Source organism: Myiozetetes cayanensis, unplaced genomic scaffold (assembly GCF_022539395.1).
Source record: "Myiozetetes cayanensis isolate MyiCay16 unplaced genomic scaffold, myiCay2020 scf9, whole genome shotgun sequence".
Classification (NCBI taxonomy): Eukaryota; Metazoa; Chordata; class Aves; order Passeriformes; family Tyrannidae; genus Myiozetetes; species Myiozetetes cayanensis.
Window position 1 is genome coordinate 6218229 of NW_026088185.1, and position 27871 is coordinate 6246099.

General features: G+C 46.8%; 1 protein-coding gene across 1 annotated transcript in view; it reads right to left on the minus strand.

Annotated features, from left to right (window-relative positions):
• Positions 1-2592: 2592 nt before the first annotated feature.
• ABCA12 (ATP binding cassette subfamily A member 12) overlaps positions 2593-27871 on the minus strand; it is an 82633-nt gene continuing 57354 nt past the window's right edge. The window contains exons 34-53 of the mRNA XM_050339867.1: positions 26839-27091; positions 25568-25654; positions 24320-24413; positions 22695-22822; positions 21735-21822; positions 20672-20777; positions 17235-17289; positions 16301-16478; positions 14401-14516; positions 13492-13651; positions 11933-12201; positions 11104-11311; positions 9060-9169; positions 8347-8491; positions 8083-8217; positions 6662-6765; positions 6307-6399; positions 5746-5851; positions 5021-5158; positions 2593-3854 (exon numbers count right to left, since the gene is read on the minus strand). Coding sequence (XP_050195824.1) covers positions 3741-3854; positions 5021-5158; positions 5746-5851; positions 6307-6399; positions 6662-6765; positions 8083-8217; positions 8347-8491; positions 9060-9169; positions 11104-11311; positions 11933-12201; positions 13492-13651; positions 14401-14516; positions 16301-16478; positions 17235-17289; positions 20672-20777; positions 21735-21822; positions 22695-22822; positions 24320-24413; positions 25568-25654; positions 26839-27091 — 2687 coding nt within the window. The 3' untranslated portion in view covers positions 2593-3740. The remainder of the gene's footprint in view (positions 3855-5020; positions 5159-5745; positions 5852-6306; positions 6400-6661; positions 6766-8082; positions 8218-8346; positions 8492-9059; positions 9170-11103; positions 11312-11932; positions 12202-13491; positions 13652-14400; positions 14517-16300; positions 16479-17234; positions 17290-20671; positions 20778-21734; positions 21823-22694; positions 22823-24319; positions 24414-25567; positions 25655-26838; positions 27092-27871) is intronic.

The window sequence follows — 27871 nt, forward strand, 5'->3', positions numbered from 1 at the left end:
CTTTACTAGCCACTGACTTTTGTTTACCTGGATGTGTTAATTTGACCTGTAAACATGTTTTCTGAAAGGACCCTGTAATAAAACCGTTCCTGCCGCTCTCATGAAGGGACAAAAAATTCCCATTAGAGCCCGAATTTATATTTACAGTATTTTGCTTAACACTGGCCCTTCCGGACAGCTTTCCTCAGCCCTGCCAGGCCCTCTCTGACCCTTTGAAGTCAGCCCTTGGTGGTCACTGGCATCGAGACCAAAGCTAAGCAAGGATCAAGCTGTAGAAGCACCCTGCTCTCATCAACAGCACAAAGCAGTAAATGAAGGAGAGCCAGGATGGAGATTTGAGTCGTTGTCTCCCAGTCCACAGTTCCAATTACAAAACCGACTTCAATCAGCCTCACAATGCACACAGCCAGTTCTGAAATTCCTCCTTGACTCCCTGCCCCCGGCCCCGTCCAGCTCCTGCACTGCCTACACCTCACGTCTGTGATGTGTCAGGGCAGTTCTAAATGAAGCTCGGCTGAGGCCCGTGCACTTCCAATTAACACACAGGGGCTGTGTGACCGCTTGGCAGGGCTTGCCCCAGCCCTGCTGCCTCTAACAAGGGTTGTGAGGGTGGCTGAGGTGAGAATGTATTAAAGGAGTGAGATGAAAAGCTTGTTTTCCCCCCAGAATGCAGCTCCTGGAGAGGTGCCGTGTCGTGGCACACAGGGCGCTGCTAGGTCAGTGTGTTCAGCAGTCTCAGCTCCCCGCTCGGGCCAGAGGGAGGAGGAAGCTTGTTGGCTGCCTGGATTTTTTGGAAAGCAGAGCCGTGTAAAGCAAAAATTTCTGAGGGGATCCAGAGAGGGCTGAAAACAGGGGGCACCTGCTGTGACACCCACAGGGGAAGATGATGGTGAGTGCCAAAGACAGGGGAGCGACCCTGTCCTTCCCAGGCCGTGCACAGCCTGCTCAGACACATCCTCAGCAGCTGCCTCTTAGTCCAGCCTCCACATTCCTGGCCACCCCTGGAACCAGAATGGACCCTGCTCAGGGAGACAAAGAGCTGATGAGAAGCCTGCAGCTGGGGTGCAGAGGCAGGACTGTATTAGCCTCCATGTGTTTTGCCTCGGAATTGAGTCTGGAGTGTGTCCCACACCCAAGAGGGACAGGATGAATCTGAGGCTCTGCTGGGAACAGGGATGTTTGTAATGTGGCACAAAAGGTAATTCAGCCCCTGGTGACGTGATGTACAACCACCTTGCCAGATGCTTCAACCCCCCAAACAGTTGTAAGTGCTTCTCCACGGGCCTCAGTTAAATTCCCTCCAGGATGTAAACTCAGGCTGGTTTGGACCAATACCTACAGACTTGATTGCAACAGCAGATGGTTTATTTCTACCTGCAAGTGAGAACGGGGAGTGTATATCACGGCCCTGACACATTTTACATGGAGCAGATGTTTCTATTAATGCCAGAATTGGGTGGAAATGCAAAGGATGCTTTTTGCTTTTTTTCCCCCCCTCAGAACTATTTTACTAAATTAAATTGCAACTTGCTGAAGTATTCCAATGAATCACTTCCCTTTTTTTTTTTTTTTTTTTTTTTTTGTTTGATTAGTAGGCTCTAAAGAGACAAAAGAATAGCTTTGTATCAGTCTCCCTCAATTACATGTAAAATACATCTGGACAGAGTCTGAAGATCCATCTTTCACTGGCAGTTGCAAAGCCATCGACATAATAAAATAATACTCTGATTGGTATTACAAAGCTACATTTAAATCATTGGCATTCATGCTCCGAGCCCTTTGCAGGGAGCACAAGCCCTCCATTGGAGAAAAGCTTAATTTTATACTATGATCTGTGTAAGATGTGTGATGAAAATGAGAAAAAAGAGCCTTTGCAGAGCTGGAGACATAATAATAGAAGCCACAATGGATGTCTGGGCAGCTTTTTCAGTTACTCATAAACTGCAGGTGTCAAATGCATTCTGGAAAGAAGCTGAATCCCAGTTTTAATTACAGTCAGCAGGTTGAGGCATAATTCAAGGCTTGACAATACCTTCAATCCATAATAAAACTCCTCCTGCTATCAGTAAGAAGTTTATACCAAGACCAAGGATAATTCCTGACCTCCTTGCAGGAAGTAAATCCTGAACTTCAGTATCCCACTGTAAAATCCTGAACCCCTTGATACTGAAAGCACCTGTTCTTTCAAAAGGCATCAAATAGGAGTTGAACTAGTCAAACTGCTGTGATGATCAGGGTGAGAAAGATGTGCCATTGCAGTTTTCATCAAAGGTTCCTTTGGCTCAAATTAGTTTTGGGGAAAAGAAAAAAAAAAGGAAAAAGAAACCACCTGGCTGGAATTGTGTGGGTGAACCCAGGTAAGTTGTATGGGCCATCCCAGGTCTCACAAGGTAAGGCTTTATCCACGATCTCTTTTACCAGCAACAGCAAGTTTATTGAGCTCAGAGTTTAAGTTCATTATGTGCCTGAATAGCACCACGTACACCAATGCCCTGACCCAAACCTGAGTCTTTGAGGCCTTATCCTGATACATATAATAAAGAATCACATTGAACTACTCTATCTATTAATGATTCTGGGGAGGCAGAAGCAGGGTGTGTGTGCTGAACTCGGCTGCTGGGGGCTGCTGCTCACAGGGAGGCAGAGGACTCCCTGAAAACCAGCAGGCAGAGCCTTTGAAACAGAAGCTAATGATGCCTTATTATGTGGGAAAACAGCTCTGGAGTCATGGGGGCAGCCACCATGTGGGGCTGAGGAGGAAGGTCACTGGAGAGGACGCAGAGAGGCAGAGCTGCTGGGAGATGGAGGTTTTCTCAGCAAGGGAGGTGCTCATTGCCTTTAGTGTGCCCAGGGAAACACAGTCTCAGAAAGCAAATCTCTTCATATCAGAGGATTCCAACACACCTGCCCTGTGCCGTCCCTCAGCTGTGGCAGAGCAGCCCCGAACACCAGCCCAAAGGAGAAGAGGGCTCGTGGGGGAATGAATGATCTTCCACGGGGTACCAAGAGCTAGGAACTGCCTGGCACCAGAGGAGTTACTTGAGGAGTTACACAGGGCTGGAAAAAACTATGGGAACAAACCAAAACCACTGGAAGCACTAACTTTGAAAATAAGTGTATTTGTGCTGACGTAACCCACACATACAGATAAGCTCTATGTCATTACCAAGCATGGCCCCCACCAATGGCATTTGCAGCTCTCAGTACACAACACCTATGTCCTCACAGCTCCCCTGGGAGGCAGGGCAAGGCCACGAGCCCCATCTCGCCAGCAGGGAACCTGTCAAAATTGAGGCATGGTCGCCCTGGAAGTCTGTTGCTGAGCAAGGAGTGGAGTGTGGGCTTTCCTCTGCAGCCTGGGGCTGCTCTTTGGTCAAACACCGTGCACTGCCAACAGCTCCTCTGCTCCATCACAGCCATTTCTGCTGTAAGCAAACGGCCACGAGCAGCAGGTGATGTCATCTAAGTCCTCACAGGCATTACAGTGATCAGAAAGCAAGATCTGAGGGGAAAAGAACCTGTGGAAAGACCAATCTGATTTGTAACCAATTGCAGTCTCAAATGCCTACCATGTTCCTAGTTACAAATTAAGTGCATAACAAAAAAGAGAGTACTTTAAGAAAATGGGACTGTTTCATCCCCACCATCCCAGAATCATAGAAAACAGGGCTGGGAGAACCCTGAGGGGTCTTCTGCCAGGTCTTTTCCCAGGTTCTATGATCCTGTGTAGTTGGGTCCCCTCAGTAGATGGAGCCGATGGTGCTTGCTTGGCTACTTGTGTCAGAGCTGTCCACTGTCACATCAGGACCCGCGTCATCAGGATCCGCTTGATCTTTAGCAAAGTTGATGAAAACCTGGAATTTCAAAGGAAAACAGTCTGTGACAGCATAAATAATTTATGATACGAATGAATATAAAAAAGGATTGGCTGTTCATTTGCCTGTGAGCCTGGAGAGCGTGCTCAGGGTTGGCTTCACGCTGGATTTGAGAGTTGCAAATGTTGGTCTTCCATGGGCTAATGTAAAGAAATGGATGCACATTCCTGTACTGCTGAATCAAGACCCGGGATGCAAAGGTAGACACTCCTGCAGGAAGCCTAATTGTCCTGCAGCTCAGGTTCTAGCAGTACCAGCGAGGTAATACCCATGTGGAGGCTCCTTTCGATCACACTGTAACACAGTCCCATCATTACTCTATAAACCCATCTGTCTCTGTGTAATTGGCATCTGTGCACACACAACTGCAGAGTGCAGAGATGGGTGTATACAATCATTCCTAAGTCTTCCTTTGAAAAGTGCAGAATGAATACACTAAGTATTCTTACTACAACACTACCTGCAATCACATTTGCATACTCACAAATCCAAGCTGCCATCCCACAAAACATGGGGCTTCCTGCGTTTTGTCTGCCCGTTTCTCTCACAGCCACTGCCCCTTATTACACCAGCACCGAGGAACTTCCCTCCAGATCACTGTGCCACAGTCCATACAGGGCTGCTCCTCTCTAGTATTTCAGGTGCTGATGCTCAACAGGGTAGTCCTTGTGGCATCCTTTCAGCTGATGTGCTTCCTACAAGATTTCAATGCCAGTGGGAATGTTCTTCCAAGGGAAAATGGAAAGAACTTAACCACAAAGTTAAGTTTGGAGTAATGCTAAATGAACTTACAACCCAGAGAGAGAAACTAAGCAAATTTCCAGGACTGGTGGCAAGCCTAGCCCTGGACTTAAGAGTGATTCATAATCCTGCCCTTCATGCAAACCCACGAGGCTGCTGAAATCAGCAGTGACTGAGGGAAGAACAGATCCTTTATGCTATGGGCAGCTTTCTGTGTGCATTTTCCTCGTGCCAGCACAGGTACCTGGAGGCAGTAGTACTGATAAAGTACCCCCAGGAGGAATATAGATGGAAATCCCTTTCAAAATGTAGTCTATTGTGTGCAGCAGTCCATTATGTGTAACCATCAGTCTGCTCCCCTGTTGGCAGTTTTAAATGGATGGTCACACATTTTAATTCCTTACCTCCTCCAGTGTTGTCTGGCTCACGGAGAAGTGCCTGATATCAAAGGCTGCTTTGCTGCCTTCCAGGAGATCGAATATATTTGCTACTCCTCCTGCAGACACTGGAACGTGATACTCCACCATGTTGAAGTGCCGATCCTGTGGGAACAGGAATGATGGGGTAACGGGAAGAGGCTGCCCCCCATAAAGAGCAAACAGATCTGATGGACCATGGGAGAATGAAGGGGCACAGGGTGTCTTCTGGTCCTGACCATTGTTTCCCCATGGGGAGTTTCTGTGGGTTCTGTGACTGGGAGAAGCCCCAGAGCTGGAAGCTCCAGGGTGGCCATAGTGTTTTCCAGCTCCAAGTGAGCCATTTTGCTTAATGCAGAGATTGGGTTGTGGACAAGGGATGGGATTTGTGACTGAGTTAATGTGGTTCTGCAGTTACTCAGTTACAGGAAGCACCCAACCATCTCATTACCCACTGAACCTGAAGTGGGTCTCCATGCAGGCCAGGCTTCTGTGGGACCACCCCTGGGGCAGCTGCCTTACAGGATCACTGCAGCTGTTTGGCTGGTATTACTCAAGCCATGGAGGAACTTGAGAGCTCCAGCCCTTGGAACATGTAGCTGACAGCAGTGGCAAGTGTGGCCCTGATGGCACAGGTTACAAGGTGTCGATCCTGCAAGAACCTCTTGGTTAATCTGAAGGGATTTTGAAAGCCTCTCCTTTGTCCTGCTTACCTTCAGGCATGTGTTTGGAAAGTGTGACTTCATGAACTCTGTCAGCATCTCAGTGCAAACTGTGTTGCTATTTAAGTGCATCTTCACAGTGAATCCTCTTCCAAATCTAGAGGAAAAAGAAAATCACAATTAACAGTGCAGAAAAGAGAAACAGATAAAGAAAATCATCTGAGAGTTCTTGCATGGCCTCTTTGGGGAAATCTAATCCACGCTCAGTACAACTTGAATAGGGTCAGGGTTGTTAACCTGGAGTGAAACTTAATAAGAAGCCAAGCTATTGTTAGAACTAATAAAATAACAGCTCAACCGTCATATGCATTTCACATTTACAGCAGTGAACTCAATACTTCGGGGGCACATTTCTGGGAAGAAAGGCTGTGAGAGAGAAGAAAGTGCATTAGTTAACAAAGAATTTCAATGGTGCAGTAAGGAACATAAACCAGAAAATGTCATTATTTTGATGCTCTGTTATCACAAGTCTCATGTTCTGAGCTCTCAAAGCTGTAGGTCAGTAACTCTGCACATGGTTCAGCAAAAGTGAAATGGGTCCATTTTACTGACCTGCTCTTGATGTGCTGCAAAGAGCCAATGCACTGGAAACTCCCATTCACCATGATAGCCAACCTGGTGCAGAGGGCTTCACACTCCTCCATGCTGGAAAACCAACCCAGAAACTCTAGTAAGTCATTGAGAAAGTATAAAAAAACCAGTTGTTTTAATAATCAGAGACCATAACTGCTCTTCCCTAAAGTATTGTGAGTCTCTGTGGGTACCCACATTCAGCCACAACAAACCCCCAAACCTGTCACAGCTGGGTGCCCTGGAGTTGTGCAAGCACCAACAGGGAGTGCGAGGGATGGGCCTCTCCATACCTCCTGCTGACCTCAAAGTGGGGGCAGAGCCACCCCAGCCCTACCTGTGGGACGTGAGTATCACCGAGCACTTGTTCTGCACTTCCTCACTGATGATTTTCCACAGGTGGCGTTTAGCGTTTGGATCCATTCCAGAGCTCGGCTCATCCTTTTGGGAAAGACAGGACTGAATGTAAATTTGCACTCAAAATCTGACCTCCCCAGCCTTTGTGCTGTTTCCAGGTTCATCCTCAGTGTCATGTTTGCTATAAGGATGCACAGGAGAGCTTACACTGGTACAGAGTCGGGACAAGGATTATCCTCAATTCCATTATGGATTTGACTGAGATGTCCCACATCTCCTTCAAGCAGCAGCAGGTCAGCTTTGCCTGAGCCTCCCCTCCTCACTGGCCTGTGGAGCTGCACAGCTCTCCTGGTGATTGGAGAAACTCGCAGCCACCGCTGGATGCAAGGAACCGATGGGCTGTGACAGCTCCACCTTAGATCAACCCCCTGTGCTTTTTACACCACGGTGTTTGAAACACCCAAAGCCCAAAGCCACCACCCCAGACAAGCAGCTGACAACAGGCCTCTTTATCCTATGCTGGTGTCACATTTCTCCACTTAGAGAGACAGCAAGTGAGGGATGACAGAGGATACACCATCTCCTGTCTTATGCAGTGCTGATGAAATTGTCAGCCAGTTCTTGATTGACAAGCTGCTATTGTTGAGGACAACAGCTTAAAAGAAATAAACCAGCTTGGGTTCAGGCAGCAGGCAGTACAGAGGGAATTTCCCCACTGCCTATTTTCATTCAAATTTTTTATCTCACAAAAGCAGCAAGAGCACCAGTGTGTGGTCAGAAGCAAAGGCAGCAGTGCTGGGCTTGATACAAGTTGGGGCAAGGGAGATTTATGTCCACCAGGTATCAGACTTAGCATTGGGAATCCTGCTCACAGAGCTCTGCACACATTCAATACAGAGCAAGTGGGACAACTGCACAAAAAGGCATGTTTTAGCAATGGCATAGCTCATGGAAGAATTGGAAAGCTCAAAGACAAGAGGGGAAGCCAAACCTAGAAAAAAAGGTTTATGTTCTAATCCTGAGGGAAGTTGCTCCTTTGCTCTCCTACAGGTTTGGATGCCACTTTTCTTGCAAGACTGTGCAGGTTAGTGGATAGAAAAACCCCAACAAGATAAGTTGGGAACAAGGAGAGCTTAATTGGCAAATATAAGACCTCTTTTTACCTCTGAAAGATGCTATCAGAGAAACTCGAAGAGTCACCATACGCTTATGCCCTCAAGGAACATTTGAGTGTTTGCTGGCACCTAAAGTTTCCTTTGATGCCTCTGTTGCCAGGCTAAGCAGGGCATGTTGGGAGTGCCCTGTAAGCTGTGCCTGAGGAGGCTTTGCTACGCTGTCACAGCACCCCTGCCAGCCCAAGGACCTGCTCCTCCCACCCTCAGCAAGGCCCCCGTTCCTCACCAGCAGCAGGATCGATGGATTCCCAATGAGAGCCAGAGCAGTTGACAGCTTTCTGTTGGTGCCATAACTGCACATGGAGCTGACTCTGTCCTTGTAAGCCATCAGATTCAGCCGGTGGAGAAGCTGGAGTACGACCTACAGAGCAAGAGTACTGCGTCCATAACATCTCCAAGCATGAATTACCACACACACATCTACTGAAAGACTAATGTAAAGGCTCTCAGTAATGACAAATGCTGCAAGTCAAGCCCCAGTGTTACTCACTCCCTTGATGTCCCTCTCTGGGATGCCGTGCAGCCTGGCATAGTAATACATGTGCTCCTCCACCGTCAGCAAGTCATCCAAGGCATCTTCTTGAGGACAGTAGCCAAAGAGTGACCAGTGTGCCTCGCTGATGTCATTCAAGGACCTGTGTAAGGAAGTTGGCAAGTCACTGTACATGCACTGAACTGCCAAGGCACTCTGGAATCAAACAGGAGTGAGAAAACCCCTTTCTCCAGCTTCCTACCCCCTTTCCCAGCCCTTGAAGGAAAATGCTATGAAAGTAGACCTCGAGCTTTCAGGCCCTCATTTCTAGTACACAGCTCTCCAATTACTGCAGCACCTCAGGTGGCACAGTTGCCAGCACACCTATGCCTGCTAGAGCGCACTTTGAGGTGAGTCCTGCTGGTCTCCAGGTCTAGATCAGAAGTGGAATCACACTCTGCTGAGGATCTGAGCCTGATCCCATTTGCAATGGAATGAAGTGGAAGAAACACCTCTGAGGAGAGCAGAGGCACGGCAGCAAAGCGCAACCCTCTAGGAAGCAACCATATCACCTTCAAAGGATGAACTCCCTGCCTTATTTATTTTTGCTCTGTTTTGAATGTTTTGTTTTGTTTCAGACTTTCACATTTCCTTTCCTTTGCCACCCAGCCTTAAAAACTGCTCAGGTTGATTTGCTTGTGTGCCTTCCCCAGAAATCACATCTTCCATACCCAGAATGATCCTGGACCTGCAGCCTTCCACTAGATGCACCGATATCACCCGTCAACATCTTGAAGATCGTCGTCTTTCCAGCTCCATTCACACCGAGCAAGCCAAAGCACTGGGTTGTGGGAAAGAGAAGTGGAAATGTAAGTGTGCTGTATTTCCAGTGCAGAAATCCTGCTCCGAGAGGAGTGCTCAGTGCACCTTGTCTCCTCTTTCTCTGGCCCCCTGAGCAAGATGGATTGCAGGAGAGGCAGAGGAACCCAGTGCATACCAATGCCATAATGGAGGTTGTTTATGGTGCAATATTCCGAGCCTTGTATTAGGACCGTTTGTTTAATATGGTGAAGAAGCAGGGATGTGTCTCTAATAGAGTCATTCCTTTTTCTGCAAGGTGCATTTCTGCAGGAGCCCATCTGACAGCACAAACCCTGATTAACTCATTTGTGCAAAGCCTCCCTTTGACAGGAACAGAGCTACTCATGGGAATGAGGCGAGTGAGGTTTGGGCTGTCACTGGTAAAACCTTAATATGACACAAGATTTTTGTCAAATAATCTCAGTAATGCGCTGCATTAATAAGATTAAGAACTGGCTCCCTGTAGTGCAGTTCCAGTACCTCATGGTAAAATCCATGTTTTATTACTAAGGTTGGGTAAATGCAGTTATGTGTTGCATAAGCCATCACCATTGTGCTGATAATTACTATTATTTTGATATCATTAGTACAAACCATCTGATGTGAAAGTTCTTATGTACTGGGCCTGCTGCAGATGCATCGACCCAGGGCTCTTCTCCACCTTGAGGTCCATGCAGGGACAGTATCTGTGCATGGTCTGTGGTGCAAGGCCATGGCTTCTACTGACAGCTGGGGAATGGCGCCCTAAATCCCACCAGCAGCAGGGTGAATTTTGCCGGAAGTCAGAGAACTTGCAGGAGAGCGGAGGAATGGCTGACTGGCTCCAAACAACCAGGTGGGAAGTGAGAGGGGAAGAGGGCGACCTGTGCACAGGTGGGACAGGCACTGCTCCAGCACCCGCCCCTTTAGCCTCAGTGAGTCTTTGGCCCACACCGAAACAGCGACGGCATCACATCGGCTGCCCCAAAATGGTGGACCATGGGTGAGTTTAAAAGTTTGCTAAGTTAAAGTTTGTGAAGTGCCTTACTTTGTCTGGATGTTGTTTTAAAATTTGCCAAGTACCTTATTCCACCTTTATGTCCTCAAGTTTGTAGTACAAGTTTGTTATTGAACCTCCTGATAATTTTGTCTTTCCTCTGCTGCACCACTGAGAGTGAACCAAACTGCCTTCCCCCAAAACCCGACGAGTGGGACGGGTACATTACAGACCTCAGTGCCAGTTATGGCTTAGAAAAAGTCCTCTGCCAGAAAGACCAGTGCCACAGTCTCCATGTGAGGCTGCTGTCCTGCCCAGCACCCTACATCCTGTTATCTCTGTGGGATCCAGGCAAATAAAATAAATCAGGTACCAAGGGTTAATGCCAAGCTTCCCCACAGGTCAGGTGCGCAGCCTGAGGTAGAATCTGGTCTCCTCTTTCCTCTGGATGTCAGAGGTGCTCTGTGTGCTCCTGTCTTTTCCTTTAGTTTCAAGTTCTGATTCATGAAAATGTGTGTTCAGCTGAAGTGATTTGTCTTCCCCGATGGGAAAACACAATGGTCTGACTCACAATCTCCCACGCAGTTCAGGTGAATGATTTCAGCTGGACACATTCTGCTATCTTCATTTACCACCTGGTGACCCCCCGTGACCCCACAAGATGTGCTGTGCTGGGTGCTATGCAAACACAGCATGCAGACATTTTGCTCCATCAATTCCCATCCACTTCCTCTCTTTCTAGGGTCTTCAAACTGTCACTTGGTGTCCCAAATGCACAAGGAGCCTTTCATCACTACTGTAACCCCAAGAATGATGCAAAGGGAGGAAGAGCTCAGAGCAGGGCAAACCAGTACAGCTGTGCTGGGACAGCAGCAAGGACTGGGAGAGAAGACAACAGTGACACTGGAAGTGGCCCACAGCCTTTTCCCCTTGCTCACCTCTCCAGCGGGAATCCCAAGGCTGATGTTTTTCACAGCCACGATGCGTTTGTGAGGAAGGTGGTAGATCTTTGTGAGGTTCTGGAGCTGCACCACATCGAAGTCAGCCTTGCCAGTCTCCACCCGGTTCCTCTCTGCCTGGACGTCCCCGTCCTCCTCCACAGGGGGCAGGAGTGATCCTTTGCCGTGCACTCTGTCGAACAGGAACCTACGGGGAGGGCAGGGGGAGCTTTCCCTCAGCAAGCACAGAACAGAGGCTTCTGTGCTTGGGAGAGATCCTAAGGAGCCCTCCTGTGAGGTCCAGGGTGTGCACAAAATACTCAGATAGACAGATTCTGTTCTCTCCTGATATTTGCTCCATTTAGGGAATTAAAAAGCCCAGTGTTCTCTTTCTGCCTAATTTTTTTTCCTCTTTTTCAGTAAATATTTTGAGCTGGAGAAGGTCCTGCCTTGTGGACACATTGCTAATGAAGGTGACAGGAACATTCTCACTCCTTTTTGAGGAGAGGGGGAGATTCAAAGAGAGGTTGTCTGGCTGACTGGTTGCTCTTACCAAGCACTCACAAAATCACTGAACATCCACCCAGCAAACCCAGAGCCCTGCAGTCCCAGCCAGCACAGAATGCCAAGGAACTCTGGTAACCTGCACCTCCGTTTGTTGATACTCCATTTACTGGGCCTGCTGCCAGAGGAAACTTACTCCATGTTTGCCAAGTGTCTTGGAAATTTATGGGCTTCATAACTGACAGTGATGGTGTGAGAGCCCAGAATGAAACCACTGAGCTCTGCCTTGGTCTGTTTTCAATGTGGGGCTCCAGATGTTACTTACTCCAGTACATTGTTCCAGACTCTCTGAATCACCCTGTCGTGAACTGCAAGACGAATGGCAAAAAACACAGTGCCCTGGATGAACATGGCAAACAGCTTGGACGTGGTCTTGTCCAGCTCAAAGGTTTTGTCAGGGTAGTCCACTCCATAAGCTTTTAGGAAGCCCAGCAGTGCCTGATCCTGCGACAGTTCAATCAAGCCATAGCCAAAGCAAAATTGTGGGAACAGAAGGAACGCATGCCTTAAATTTTCAGCAAGATCACGCAAGCCCTGGAAAAAAACAAAGAGCAGCACAGTCAGTCACTGCTTTTATTCATGGAATAAATTCATAGGTTTTACTGTGGGACTGAAGTGTAACAATTACACTGGGATTTGCTTGTGTCTCAGAGCAGAGATAAATTGAGAGCAAAGAGCTCTGGAGACAGCTCGTTTCACAGGCACAAGGTCATAAAAGTCAACAGGCAGCTCTGAGGCTGTGATCACCCATAGTAAACAGCAGCCAGTTCTCAGTGTGGTCCCTCACTGCTGCTCCAGCCACCTAGAACCTGCCCACGAGCCAGAGCTGAATCCTGCCACTGAGCTACACTGTGCCCCCCAAAATGGTACAGCACAGCTCCCCTGCAGCACCATCTGCTCCCTTGGACCACTGTCCTATCTGCTTTCCTTGGACAAACATCTCCATAAAACACAAGATTTGGCTTTACTAGATATAGAAGTGCTTTTCCAGCTAATTCATGGCAAAGCAGCCCAGTGCAGTCTCACAGTAAAGGTTTGGTACATCTCTAGCAGATGGAAGGATTAGTGCACACAGCGAAGTGGAGAGGCAGTAAATTAGCATGGAAAGAGACTCACTCCCTGCCATTGGGGTACAGAGGGATGAAAGATGATCATAATTGCGTGTCCCTAAAGTCCAGGGGGTTGCTGAATAAGCTCTGTCCAGCTAGAGAGAAAAATCCAACCCAGCTATTGTTGTACAAAGTAATTGCCCTCCATAAAAAAGGAACCTAAGTGTAAGGTGTACATTTTATCCCAGGGATATCTCAGAGAGATAATCTTTGACAGAAGGCTTTTCTTTAGGGAGTCATCACCATCTCTAAGTCATCTTTCATTCTTGCAGGGAGAAGATGACTGCATTACAGATCTAGATGACAGAGAGCTGGTGCTGGGCTTAATGCAGCACATCAGGCTCAGGGCAGTGACATTTAGTTGTCACTCCCCACAGTTTGTGCTGCAGGGACTCAGCAATGCTTTGAAATGTCCATCATCAACATTTTATCAAACATCTCCACTCAGCTCCTGCCCTTCATCTTCCATCACCAGGATGGCTAGAAAAAGGGCCTCCAGTTTTTTAACTCTCCTTTTGTGTTCTTCCCTCTGTCACCATCATTTTTTTCCCTGCTGGGGGTGCAGATTTACAGACAAGCAGGATCAGTATGTGACTTGTGTCCTGTCTGTAGGGAACCCCATCAAGTCCTGTGATTAGGACCTAATCAAAGCCACCAAACCCACAAGAAGCCTCCTGCTGTTTCACCAGGGGTTTGGTATCAGCAGGGCTCCTACCTGGTCCATGGCCTTTTCCTGGGAGAGCAGAAATACAACCGAGTGAGTGATGATGGTATTGATACCGAAGAACAAGTTGACACAGACATACACGATGAAGGCCATCCCTGTTTCCTTGAAGAACCCGGCCAGCAGGTACATCCATGAAAACGAGGCGTACCTAGAGATTACCAACAGTGCAGGTGAGACCACAGTAACTCAAAAAGCTACTTTGAAAGCAAACAACTGAAAACATCAGACAATCATAAAATGGTTTGGGTTGGAAGGGACCTTAAAGACTACCCAGTCCCACCCCCCTCTCAGGGGCAGGACACCTTCCAATAGAGCAGGTTGCTCCAAGCCCAGTACAACTTGGCCTTGAACTCTTCCAGGGATGGAATAGAACATAACAGTTCTGTTTTGGCACATCACTAGGTTTCCACATTACAGAGCTTAAAGAAGGCAAACTGACTTTGTGTCTGTCAGAATCTGGAGAAGAGGTTTACGATACATAGTTTGAACATGGAATCCCACCTGAAAACAAACAGACTGGGCCTGGAGGATTCAAAGGCAGGGAGACAGTTTGACTAAGTCTTCCTGAATTGTGCTGCTGTTTATTTTGCTCTGTGATATTGAAATGCCGCTATATCTTGAACTTTGCAATAGTTCAGTAAGCATCTGCTTACAGCTTGGGCTGTCACTGGGACCTTGAACATTTCCATCTCCTCATGTAGGCTTTGCTCTGAATAAAGCAGGCAGCAGTGGTTCACCTCCCTGCTCCTGCAAGGAGTAACTTGTCACTGTTTGTAAAGTGTGTGTCAAAGGAAAAAGCCCATCTATTCTTCCCTTGGATTTCAAACCACAGTAGTCTGCAATATCCAGTTCCTCACTCTGTGCAGGGATACTTAAACAACTAAGCTCCACACTTACCCAAACAGTAACAGCAGAAGAAATACTGCCAGTAAGTTACTGTTGTTGCAGAAAGCTGGGATCTGGAAGGCTGAAATAACTCCTATTGAGAGTCCAACAGGGACCATAAAAAGTACCTGTAAAATGATATTAAAAAGATGTTACTGGGACAACAGTTCTTAAATACTTTCCTAGAACAATGCAGAAGCAACAAAGCCAGGACTGAATTTGGTCCCAGAAGTGTAGCTTGGGCTTCCTAAGGGAAATCGAACACAGGTGGGTCTCAGTCTTCCCCAGACTTGCAAATGAATTCCCACAAAGCCACTTTGAATAGGCAAAGCCTCAACATTGAGGCAGAAGTACCTTAGAAAAAGGTTGTGAATAAAAAAATAGCCCTTTGGGTTTTCTGTTAGCCTGGCAGTCAGACCACTTCATTGTGCCCTGTAAATCTAGTCTTTATAATGTTAAGCCAAGCCAGAGACCTACCAAACATCTGCCTTGAGAGGTTCCTCTCTTCCCCAGCTTTGGGATTTAGCAGAATTTACTGGCAGGGATTCACTGAGAAATATCAAGTTGCCGAGAGTGCTGGATTAGTTTCAGCCCGCTGAATACTGATTGTGCAGGGACTCCAGGGATTTTTCCACAGGCTGATTTACAAATATCCAGTGCTGGAGCAAGCGCCTGGATCAGGGAGGCAGGCACGGGCCTGCTCCATCCTGCTTGCTGTGCTGCCAAGCCAGGCTGCAGCCACACTGATTTCAGACCCTTTTCAGCCCTCCCTGTGCTGCTGATGAACCACACCAGCCCCTCCAGGCAGGCAGTCATGATGCTTTGGTCACTGCCTTATTGGTGCATTACCAGAACACCCAGAAGCTTCGGCTGTGCTCTGCAGAAAGAGTCAAGGCTCCCATTCCCCATGGGATTTCAGCCCTTAGCCCTCCCTGCACCAAAGGGGGCTGGACACCCAAATGTCCTTGAAGATTCCCTATTTTCAGGAAGTGATCACATCACTGGGATTTTAGGCACTAGCAAAACTGCCTCAGTAGAAATTTGCTGGATATATGCAGCTGGTCCCCATTACAGCATAGCTGGCAATGCCAAGGCTCATGAGATGAGCTTGTCTGTGCTGGCTCTTCTCTGAGGGAGGGTCTGACCCCACGCACAGGGGGCAACTCATAAGACATTCAGTCTCCAGACACTGTGCACATTCACCCTCGCAGCACAGCGATGCTTTCCAGCAGGGCTATTAACCCTCTGTACCAGCAGGAAACCGACCTTCAGGGAGAACAAGGGCATGCCTACACCCTGGAATGCAGCACAGTGCTGGGAGCTCAACAAGGAACAAACTGGTAAATCTACACAGCACCATGAGAAGGAACTTGCCCAGGTCCGGGAAGGCAGATACCTGCATTTGGATTAAAAACCTTTATAATACGCCATCTTAAAGAGATCATTCAACCCAGCAATGGATTTTTGCCCAGGAGAGCTGTGTCAGCTGTAGGATGGGTGCTAATGCCCCGCCCTGTACACCCAGAGTTCCCAAAGACAGATGTAGCCTTGAGCCCCAAAGCCTCACCCCAGATGTGTGGGGCCTGTGTGACAGCAGATTCAGCCCTGCAACTGGCAGAAGAGCAGCTGGCTGCTTCCATGTCAAATGGGAACCAAGTTCCAGCCTGTCCCATGCTGCTCCCAGGTAAATGTGCAGTGCTTTGCACACCCTCCAGAGAGAAGGAAAACCCAGTGTTGTGGTTCACACTTAGCGGTCTTCAGAACCCTGGAGAACAATCACTAGGTAACACTCTGGGTAGTAATAATAAGAAGTCTAGGCAACCAACCTTAAATAAAGAACTTCATCCCCCCTTTCCCTCTCCCCTGCTGTGTAGTGCTACTCTTGGTGCATTTAGGAATGTGAATTATTTACCAGATCATAAACGAAGTTAGTCACCCAGTAGGTGGTCATCCCAATGCCTGAAATATGCTGCAGTTGTTTGGCTTTGGTTTGGTGCTCTTTGACCATGTAGAGCACAAAGCTGGCTGTCGTGATAGAGTAGCCAACCAGAACAGACATGGACACTATGATGTCGAGTAAACTGTTGAGCCTGGGGAGAAAGCAGAGAAGGATGTATGTGGTGAGTCAGAGTGGCAGATTTCCCTCTCTGAAGAGGGTTGTTCAGGGCTCAGAAGCAACATGATCCTGACTCTGGGCCAGCATCCTTTACAATCATGGAATGGCTTGGGTTGGAAGGGATCGCAAAGCCCACCTCATCCCACCCCCTGCCATGGGCAGGGACACCTTCCACTAGACCAGGTTGCTCCAAGCCCCGTCCAACCTGGCCTTGGACACTTCCAGGGATAGGGCAGCCACAGCTTCTCTGGGCAACCTGTGCCAGGGCCTCACCACCCTCACAGGGAAGAATTCCTTCCTTTCTTTCTTTCCTTTCTTTCCTCCCTTTGCTGATGTTAATGAAGCCTAGGAAAAGGGACTCACAGCACTGACTCATAATGCTGTACCATAGCATGGAGTGCAAGGGCCAAAAGGTATGTGATGGCATTATTATTATTACTATTATTATTATTATTATGCCAATAACACAGGTCACATGCCAAAGCACACAAATCTGGGTTGCTGTAACTGTGGCCTTCAGATCTGTATGGGATCCTGCAAAGAAACCCTCATGGGAATCAGCTCTGGTGGCAAGCAGGAAGCTATTCATGCATAGAGGGAACAAGAGAGAACAGTTTCATCATTTAGAGAAAGGTATTCAGTAATTTAGGTTGGTTTATGGTTTCCAGGAAGCTGGTTTGCTCCTTTTGAAGCTAAATAATTCAGGCATCAGCCAAATGAATTCTCTTACATTACTTGTTCTTGACTCTGTCCTCCAGGATATGGGTGAGCTGATAAGAAAATACCTACAAAAAAAAAAACACAATAAGAAAAGAAATTGAAAATGTGTCCAGCTTAAATCTTCCTTCATCAGCTCCTGATATTGACAGTAATATTGACAGTAATATAGAAAACTGTGAGCAGAGAAGAAAAGCAGATCAAAAGTGGGTTTCTGCTCTGTCACCTCAGTGTGATCTCGGGCAGAATCTTGAGCACCCTCATTTTTCCTATGACTTCCCTTTGCTGCACAGCAGATCTGAAATTCAAACCCTAGGCCTTGTTTGTGCATGTGTCTGGGTAACAGCATCATCCCCTTCAGCACTCCCACACCTAAAATTAGGCACATGCTTGTGGGTCCCTGTGCTTCAGGTTAGATTCCTCAACACTGACACCTGCAAAACTGATGAATATGTTTTGTTTTAAAGCTGCTGTTTGATGATCTCCCCTCATTCCATTTGTTATTTTATCATCAGAAACAAATCTTTCCCTACTGCCTTTCTTCACAACTATTACCTTCCTGTGACACCTGTCTTCCTCAATATGGGAACTGTGGAGATGTGAGCATGAACCCAAGTAAGGTACAGACACTTTTGTCCCCAGTGTGGCAGTGAGTTAATTCTGAACTATTCTGTCTTAAGAAAAACAAGAAAAAGAGCACTTTGTTCAAAGGAACTAGTAAAATCTAGTTACTGCATTGGTAAGTCCCTGTGATTAAAAAAAAAAAAAAAAAATCCTTTAAAATGGGTCTGTATCGGGCACAAACTGCAAGAGAGAAATTCTCTGTTGGTGTGCAGGTATCTTCTGATTTGGTGTAAGTAGTTCTTTACCCAGGAGAACACAGAGGTCAAAATATACTAACATTGTTCTTTTTGTTGTGTTTGGAGGCAATCTGTGCCTACAGAACCAAAAGGGCCAGTTCCATCCTCCAGTGCAGGTGTCTGCCTCGGTCTCACCAAGAGAAAGACAGCCCAGTCTCTAAGTCTCCTGCACCTGAGAGAGGGTTCAGATGTTTGTGTGCCTAAAAATAAGGTTCTCAGTTCATATTTAGGCACCTGAGTAAATGCCCTGGTTCTCAGGGAGAGCTGCTAGACAGATTTTCTAGAATGTGCCACCTCTGGAGTTGAAGCTCCTTACAGCCAAGTGCCAGACTAGGAATTACGTGATGAAGAGCTATTCTGGGTTATTTTCTCTAGGAATGAGCACTCTGACATGGGGACCAGGAAGGAGGAGTCTGTGAGTTTCGCTGACCAAATGCCATACTGAGAAAATTAATTTGAAAGGAGGATTTCAGAGGAAATTAATTTTGGAGGGAAAAAAACCCCCAAAACCCAAACCTCACGTCTTGTCATCAGGGAGAGAAACGGAATTAAAATCTTGGACTGCTGATAAAGACCCACAAACAGCCAGGAAATGTTTCCCTTCTCCAAAAGGGAGAGAAATAAAGATACTGTCTGTCTAATCTGTTAATACTTCACCATAAAGCCATTTTCCTTCACTGAAGCTTAGGCTAGAAGTCAAAATTTCCATTTCAATGCTTTCTCTTTTTTGTTGGTTGGGATTGAGAGAAGAGAAAGCACAATATACATAAGTCAAAAGCTATTATGACTTGCTTAGTGACAGGGTAAAAAGCTTTTAATGCATTTTTTTAAAAAAATATACACAATCTAAGTCAAAACTCCAAAGCAAGACTGGCACCTCCTTCCAGCTGCTGAAGTGACAACACACTTTTATCTGGTCATTTCAATGGTTCTTAAACCATCATTTATTTGTCACAACAACAAATAGATTGAGCTGCCAGGACCGTACCCCACAGAACGTCTGTTCAATTGTATTTCAAACTGGATTTACTCTACCTCGAGGGAGCCATCCTCATCCATTCATTTTATTTCTCCCATTCTATGGCCTGCATGATTAGTGGGAAGCGGAGAATTATCTGTCTGGTCATTTACTACTAAGCATTTCTTTCCAAAACCACATAAGCAGCAGGACAGATGGAATAAAAACTGCTGCTAGTGTTTCCCACTGAAAATTGTTCTTTTGCTGGTATAAAACTTTCCCTGTGCAAACTTTCTGGCTGTTCACACGAGCTTCCTGCCTTTGCTCCTGCCACAGCCTGTGCTGGGAATACTGAGACAGAGCAGGAAGTTTCTCTGCTTAATAATTCAGCTGCTCTGGGATGATCATGTCCCTGGAAGTGCCTGGCTCAAGTCTCTTCTCTTCACAGCCAGGCAGGGGCTGCAGCTCTGGGATATCTGACCTGGGGGGCTCCCTGCAAACCTCAGAGGGGTGCTTTAGGATGGTGACAGGGACCAGGCACTGGTTTCACCTGTTAAGGGATCCTCAGTGCATTGGTGTGTGAGGTGGGAAGTGGGACATGCTGGTTTGACTTGCGTCAGCATCTGCTGTTTCTTTAGTTCATGGAGTGACACGCAAAGCTTCAGACCCGATGCCTGTTCCATTCTAGTTCAATCCACACACGTCAGTGAGGAACAGTCCTGTGAGCCAGGAGACACTGTCACCTATTCCTGTGTCCCCTGGGACAGCAGGATGCTGAGGTGAGGGGGCTGGGCTTGTCCAGGACATGGCTGGAAGGGCACCATTTGTCCAAGAAAGCCAATCAGCAGGGCATTTCTGCACACAACTGCTGCTCTCAGCAGAGTCCAAAAATCCCTGCATAAGATTTCTCAGATTGGCATCAACATAAGTCTTTCTCTTGTCCCTGCAGCCATTTCATGTCTGGAGACAGGCATGCACACACAGACAGGCTTCTGCCCGTGCTGGAAAGACGGGGTGCCCTGCTTTATCAGCAGGAATTTGGGTTGCTGCAGTACATTACCAAACTATAAGATGAGATAACCCCAAATGGGCTACTAACACCCCTTGGATCTGTGTATGTCATGTGTCAGAGGAAAAATACAGCCGAAAATTATATTTCTCACTTAATCTCACTCTCCCCACTCTCCTTCAAACACACACACACATACCCACACCCCCTGAGTTGCTCTCAGCACAAGAGTGACATATTAAAATTTCCTAATCTAAACCACCCCCGGAGATGACCTGAAGTAGCTTTTCTACGCGTAACTAATGGGCACCTATCAAAGACAGCTATTCCAGTGCCATGAGGAGAAGCAATAAATCAAAGAGCCACCACTGGCATTTCTTGGATGAAGTGTTTTATGTAGGAGCTGGGGTCCTCCCTGTCCAGCTCCCCTGAGTCTCTGACTAAGACAAATGAACTATGAGATCTACTCATGCTTTTTAATTCTGTTTTTAAAGGAATTGCAGAATTGTGAATAAAGAAATGGCCTCATTGAAGTCAAGGTAAGTGTTGTCATTGATTTCAACAGAACCAGGATATCTCCCTCAAAGGGGAGAATTTATCTGCTTGTGTAAAGGAACACTTACCATATTTGGAAGTCTCATTTTTCGGCAAGTTAGCTCGAAGAATGAAGTTGTTCAGGCTGTTGAGATAGGCTGGGAGGCTGTGATAACCTTCAGGATTGTACCACACCTGCACACAGTTGAGAAATTGAAACAATTTGGGAGAGATGTTCCTGATAACATTTGGTTTGTTCTGCTTGCACAAGTGAATCACTCCATGGTTGCTATCTATCTGAAGTCATAAGCTCCACAGGTTAAAGAGCAATGACTAAACCATGTCAAGGAATACAATAAAAGCAGACTTCTCTTTCAGCACAAGGAGGTTCATCAGCCTCACCTGCCTTCTGGCAGAGAAGCAGCACCAGCTGCAGATGTGACCATATGTACAGAACCTTGGTTCCCTCTCTGTACATTGCTGAGATTTGATGAGCACCAGCAGTGGGGACTTCCCCAAGGCAGCTGAGCAGCCCAATGTCTAACACCCCTCGAAAACCAGGGGAAAAAGTTGCTTTAGGGCAAAAAAATAGCCAGTTGTCACCTTCTTATTCAGCAATTCTTTCCCTCCCCAAAACAACTTTTCTCACCTGTGATAAATGTTTTTGTTGGAGCCCTCTCTGCAAAGAGCCTTGCTCCTGCAGGGACACTCTCCTGGCAGCTGGGTTTTGCAGTGAGGGTATAGGATATTGTCAGCTCTCTTGCATTTCCCTGCTACCTCAGATTTCAGCCTTGGTGCTTTACAACATTTTCATTGAGCAGAACCAGAGAAATGGGCATATCAGAATGCACCAGCCAGCCCTTGCTGCAGTACATACATCCCCTCGTGAGATAAAGGTGCTACTAATTGATCTTTTCACTTCTGTGTAATAAAATTATGACAGCAGAAAAATTGCCTCCTGCTAGCAAGAGAAGTCAGGCCAATAAAGAAGAATGGGGAAAGAAAAGGAAATGAACTGCAAGTCATCTCTGTCATGCCAAGCTGCAGATTTCAGGGGGTTTCTCTTTCTTTTCTGCAATATCCATGAAATCAACATCACTTCTCCTGGGTCCCACGCTGCCCGTGCCAGGATGAGAGATGGAGATTACTTACCTTGGTCAGTGTTCTGTTGGGGGGCACCGGCCTGATGTCAAACTGCAGATCTGATGTCAAAGGCATCCCAAAGCTCCAGCCACCATACCTGGGTGAAAACCAGAGGGAAATGCATTGCTACCCTCACCCAAACACTCTGATACCCTTTCCTGGTGCATGTCAACACGCCACTGCCACCCCAGGGAATTCCAGCTTGACTTGAAAAAACTTATCCCTGTGTGGGGCCAAGCCACCACTGCTGCAGGAGCCCTTCTCTGGCTGGGGGTGGGAAAGGGAAACAAACTTGGCAACACAATCACAAAACTGTGCTGAAAGCCTCCATTTGAGAAAGACTCTGGAGCCATGTGGACTCCTAACCTGCGTGCCTGCCACACTGGAGTAAGATGACTGCTTCTCACCCAGGAGATGCACAGCTCAGTGTATCAATGGCAGATGAACACACTCCTTGACAACCCTAGTGACAGGTCACTTTTGCCCCAAGTCCTGCTGTGCAGCGCTGTGGCAGAGCTGAGGCACACTAACAGCTCCAACAGCCCCACGGCACAAAGCAGCATTCAGCCTCTGCTTTCACAGGAGTGACTGAGCCTGTTTAAGTGAAGCACACACCAAGACTCTTCAGAGACTCAAACACGGAGTAAAGTCTCTCCCCAGGGTTTACTTCATGACAGCCTGAGTCAGATTTTCCTCTTTTTAAAGATTTCTGAGTCAGACAAAGGCTTGTCTGCAGATCCAGCCCCAACATATGTAGTAACTGACACGTTATCCCTGGTCTATCTCTGCTATGATCAAGCAGAGCACTTGCACAAGGCTTTAATTCCTTGATTGCAGGACTTTTCCTCCCTTCACCAGATTCACAGAGAGGCCCCTCTAACTCCCCCCTGCAGTGTCACCTCTCCAAGCACAGGAATATGCCAGGTGTAAGAGGCTGCTCCCAGCGCAGGTGAGAGCTTTGTGCCGTACCGTTTCTGCAGGAAGTCTTTGGTGGTTGCCAGGATATAGCTCTCCACATTGTGCCCTGTAAGGTTGTAAAGTGTCCGTGTGGAGAAGGTCCTTCTGTGAGGGGGAGTGTAGTTTGTCTGCGGACATGTCTGAGCAGAGACAAATGAAAAATGTTAGTGTTTGTGTTTTAACTAAAAATTACCATATCAGGACAGGACTGAGAGCAGGCAATGGCAACATTCTGGTCCTGAGACTGATTCCTACAGAAGCTGAGCCTTCAGAAAGCAGGGTGTGCAGACACACAGCACACATCCCTGCATACTGTCCCCAGCATATTTAGGGAGGTGCTTAAAAACAACCTCAGCTTAAATCTGTACTTCAGTTCTACTGACATCAGTGAGACCTTGAAATGTACTTCATGCCATGCAGGAAGATTCTGGCTGAATTAAGGCTGATCCTACTTAGCAGAGTGACTGCACAGACAACTGCAGAGGGCAAAACAACTCACAGAGCAGAAAACTCTGTGGTGGCCTCAAACTCTCATCTTCCATTTCACAGCAGCTACACTGTACATTTCTGCTTTAATGTCAGTCACTGGGAATGTTTTCCTGGGCTTCAGAGAAACCTTGAATTAGTTCTGAATATATAATTTTACCATGCTGAGGGTCAAAGTCACATGAACTGTTCCATGAGGTTGAAGTGTCCTACCAGACAGCACGCTGGCTGCTTCCTTCAGCTCATCCATAACAAAAGCCCTGCACTCCCCCACTGTGCAGATGTTCATCAGAATACACAGACAGCTTCCTCCATGCTGAGGAACACCTGCCTGTGCCCACTGGAGGTGAGAATCAGCTTTGAACATTATCCCAACTTACTGAGAAATTATGCCAATACTTTTAATGATGTGAAATTAAGTGTATGTCCAGAAAACCGCACAAAATAGCTGCATTTTAAAGAATGACTAGGAATATTCAACTAAGTACATCCTTTATCTTACAAATGGCTTCACACTGTGCCACAAGTCTGATTTCCTACTGGAAAAAAGCTGAAGACAGGTTAACAGCACTGGGGGGAGAAGAACTCAACCCCAAACTGAACTGCAAAACTGTAACACCCTTGGGGCAGAATCTGCCTCTTCCCCACTAAGCCCAGCAGTGCCCTTATCTGGCTCTGTATGTACCACCATAACGCAAATAATTAATATTATTAATCATAATTTTTTAAAACAAGGAGCAGATCAAGACTTTGCATAAAGTTAAATCCTGAAGAGCAAGCAGCAATAATAGCTGTGCTTTTATATAATGACTGCTTGTATAAGATGAAATTTTCCTCTTGAATACACTCTCACCTCTGCTCAATGGGACAATCAAATGACATTCAAAAACACCATTAAACCTTTTCCCACCATGGGGAGTGAGGCAGGTACATTACAGTGTGAAGCTCATGAGGATGCTGTTTCCTTTCCTGGCCCCAAGCTGGTGCAGACAGTGGTTATCCAGTGTACAAAATCAAAAAGGCCAAAGAGAGGAGGATTCTGAACTCTGAGTCGCCCTTAGCGCCACGCCTACCCATAAAACCACTCCCAAAATACAAGGCCCCCCAAGTGTCCCCCCAAGCCCCCTCACTTTTGGGTTTATCCAGATTACCTGGATGCCATCTGTGCAGTTGCAGGCAGAATACTTAGTTTCCTGGTTTCCACTAGTAATCCACTGGCCAAGCATGTCCTCTGTCAAACACTGCCTGAAAACGAACACATTTTCCTCTGAGGCTCTCCGTGCTCAGGTATGCAAACGAAGCTAATTGGTGTCATGTTTAATGACAGAAAGGCTGCCAGTTGAGCAGCTTCAGCAGAAAAGCAGACCTTCCTGTCAGCTCTGGGCACTTCAGGGAATAACCCCCTCCTGCTGCTCCAGTGCCTCTCGGCAGAGAGCCCTCGCTGCTCTCTGTGCCTGGATTCACTCAGTTGCTCAGAAAGAATACAGACACCACTTTTCCCACAGTAAACAGTGCAAGGAGTTGGCACACAAAGGCCAAAAGCATCTTAAAAGAGCCCAGAAATAAGGGCTGTTGTCCTGGCAATAGCTGGGCATTCCTGTGATGGACCATATTGCCCAGGCTGCCATGGTAAATTCCCAGCATAAATATTTGCCTGCAGATACATGGCACACACGAGCATGCCAGCCTGCCCAGGATCTTACTACCAGTTCCTTGAGAATTTATCTGCAGAGCCCAAAACAAACCAGCCCTCATGGCACAGCTTTTAGATAGAGGTAACCAAAGCTCTGCTGAGAACTTGCTGTGTGGGCTCATGTTATATTTTGGTATTATTGGGACACCAAGGAGCACTTCCCAGAGATGAGCATTGCTTGATTCATCCTGGCATCCTGGCACCACCAAAGCTGCTTCCTCACTATTCATAGCAATAAAGGAGTTTACTTGTGGTGGTGAATACTTGAGGCAAGCAAAGAACACCAGCAGCAGGGTCCTGGGACCATGTGGAACTCCTTTAAGCACAGTGTAGTTTCCTGCCTTCAAGAACATCTACAAGTTTTGGGTTGGCAGACCTGAGCCTTCACTCCAGGCTCTCAGCAGGGCTGAAGTCTGCTTTACACCAACCAGGACTACACAGCTCCCTGCTCACAGCTCACTCACATCCCACCAGCCCCAACCTGTGAGAGCACAAGCAAATGGCCAGTGAGTCTCTCTCCTAAGGAGACGAAGGAGTCTGCAAGCCAAGCTGGAGACAGGCAGAGCCTTTTCTCTACAGGTGGCACCAATGCATGAAAATTCTGAAGATGATCAAAGATGGTTATTAAGGTCTAATGGCTAATAATGTCATGCCAATTATCTTGCAGATTTGGAGTTTAAGTGGAAAAAACCCCACAACTACTTACGAATTGCTTTCGTTCATGCACGTGTTATCCGTTCCAGGGAAAGCAAGCATCGAAGCAACTAAAGCACCGGTGGTTTCATTAAAGTTCCTAAGAAAAGAAAAAAGAAAACAGGAAAAGGTTCAAAGAACTTCCACTATTACTAAGCAGAGGAAAATTTTTTGCATGGAACAGGATTTATTTAAGTTGTTCAATAAATATTTGTGGAAACATCACTGAAGTACATGCAGTACATGAGGACAGTCACACTGGTTTAAAAGGACTGTCCAACACCCAGAGCTACTGTAGTGCCTCTAGATCCAAGCAAGATACTGATGAACTTCTGGACAATCAAGATTCTATTTCCAGGGAAAATGCAACTACTGCAATTTACAGGCATTACTTCCAGTCTTGTCTCAATCAGCTCTCTCATCTGTGACACCCATTTGTCCTTGGTCGTTGAAGAAGCTCCTCGGTTCTGCCCCAGCTTTCTAGCAGTGATCCATCAGGAGAAGCTGGAAGCATTAGGAACAGAAGAATTGGACATGCAGCTCTGGCTCATGCCCCCATCTAGCAGGACTGAAGTAGAAAGGCATGAGCAGTCCTGGTAAAGGACACCTAGAGCAGACACACTTGCTTTAGAGCTAAATTTTATATTTCTGACTTAGAGCTGAGAACCCCTGGAGAAAGAAAGAATTTCACAACACGAAAACAGGATGATACAAATTATAATCATTTTGGTAACAGCATTTTTAAGCACAATGAAATAATTCAATGGTGACATCTTAATCACACTGGAGAAGCACATGCTCTTCAAACTGCCTGTGTGGCTTGGACTAGCAGGGCCCACGCAGGAAAGCACGTCCTGTACTGACAGAGAGGAGGGTGATGCAGACAGCTCACAGGATGGATAGAATTTTAATCCCAGAGTTGTAATGTTGGAGACAACTGACACGGGGACCTCCATTTCTCACTGGGGCAAGAGTGTGTACATATTAAGAAAATCCCTATGGCTGTCAAAGGGCCAGAGGACTTCAGTGGAAACACCCAAAATATTCCTCACGTATTTCGTAGTTAATTCCAACTGTGAGGTTGTTCTTCTGGAGCTTTTTAATTGCTGGTCTGAACCAAGCCATCTGCCCCAGAGATCCCTTAGGACAGGATTTCTACGATATCTGCATAACATAACTACACTAACACTTCTCCGCTGGCCATGCTTAGAAATAATCCCGAAGGCAAAACTGGCTCGTTATAACCCACTGGGTTTAGGAGTCACCAAGACCACCACCACTCACCCAAAGAAGTCTGCTTGGTCAGATGTGCCGTACAGAGAGGGGGACAGCAGGAGCTCGGGATATTCGGTCTCCTTGGTCCTCAGTGTGCCAAGTCCCATGGCAGCCATCACGAAGAGCACTGGGAGGATGACCTGGGCGATGAAGCCTCTGACGTCCCGCCGGGTGTGGTGGAATCTCTTGATGAACAAAGCTGAAGTTTTCTTCAGCAGCAGCGGCAAACCCTGCAGGCTTTTGGATCTGATCAGGAGCTGATCTGGGGGCAAAGGAAAGCGTTTTGTCACGGATCAGTGTTTGTGCAGTGCAGGGAATGGATGGTTATAGTACTCTGGGAGTACATTTCTCTTCCTGCACACCTTTACAGATGGAAAATCAAAACTACTAAGCTGGACCATGCACAGGGTCAGGTTTGGGACAGGACTCAGATTCTGGCTTGAGTCTTAAGCTCACGTAACACCAGTCCTTTTGTTTCATTTCAGATGTGTACATGTACTGATTTTCAGTTTGAGATCTTGCAAGAGGAATTCAGGCTTCCAGATGCTCTAAGTTATCTACATCCTTCCTACCCAGCTACAGCTTACAGGGGAAGCATATTATTCTTAGACTTACAAACTGAAATTTTTCATCGTGTAAAAAGCAGGTCCTTAGACAAATCTATAACAGAATTAATCCTGAAATAAGAAAACAAGCACAAACCACTTGACCTTCTGCATGGATAGATTTTGTGGTATACTGAAAGCAGAGTCAAATCCTGTGCAACCTATTCCTCTTTTTGAAATATTAACCTACATAATACAACATGAAGCAAATCCTTTTCAATCTTCTGTTTAAGGGTGACACAAAACACTTCACTACATATATGAGTGACTGTTTACAGTAACATTTACAGTGCAGGTCAGCTTAGAGAAGTGAGTACAAAAATACCTCTGAGTTGCCCTTTGGATGCCTCCCTAACTATAAATGGCGTAAGGAGGAAAAAAATGTTTCTGTATTTGGCCATTTTGAAGCTGTGCCACCTTTAGCAACTCTCAAGCCC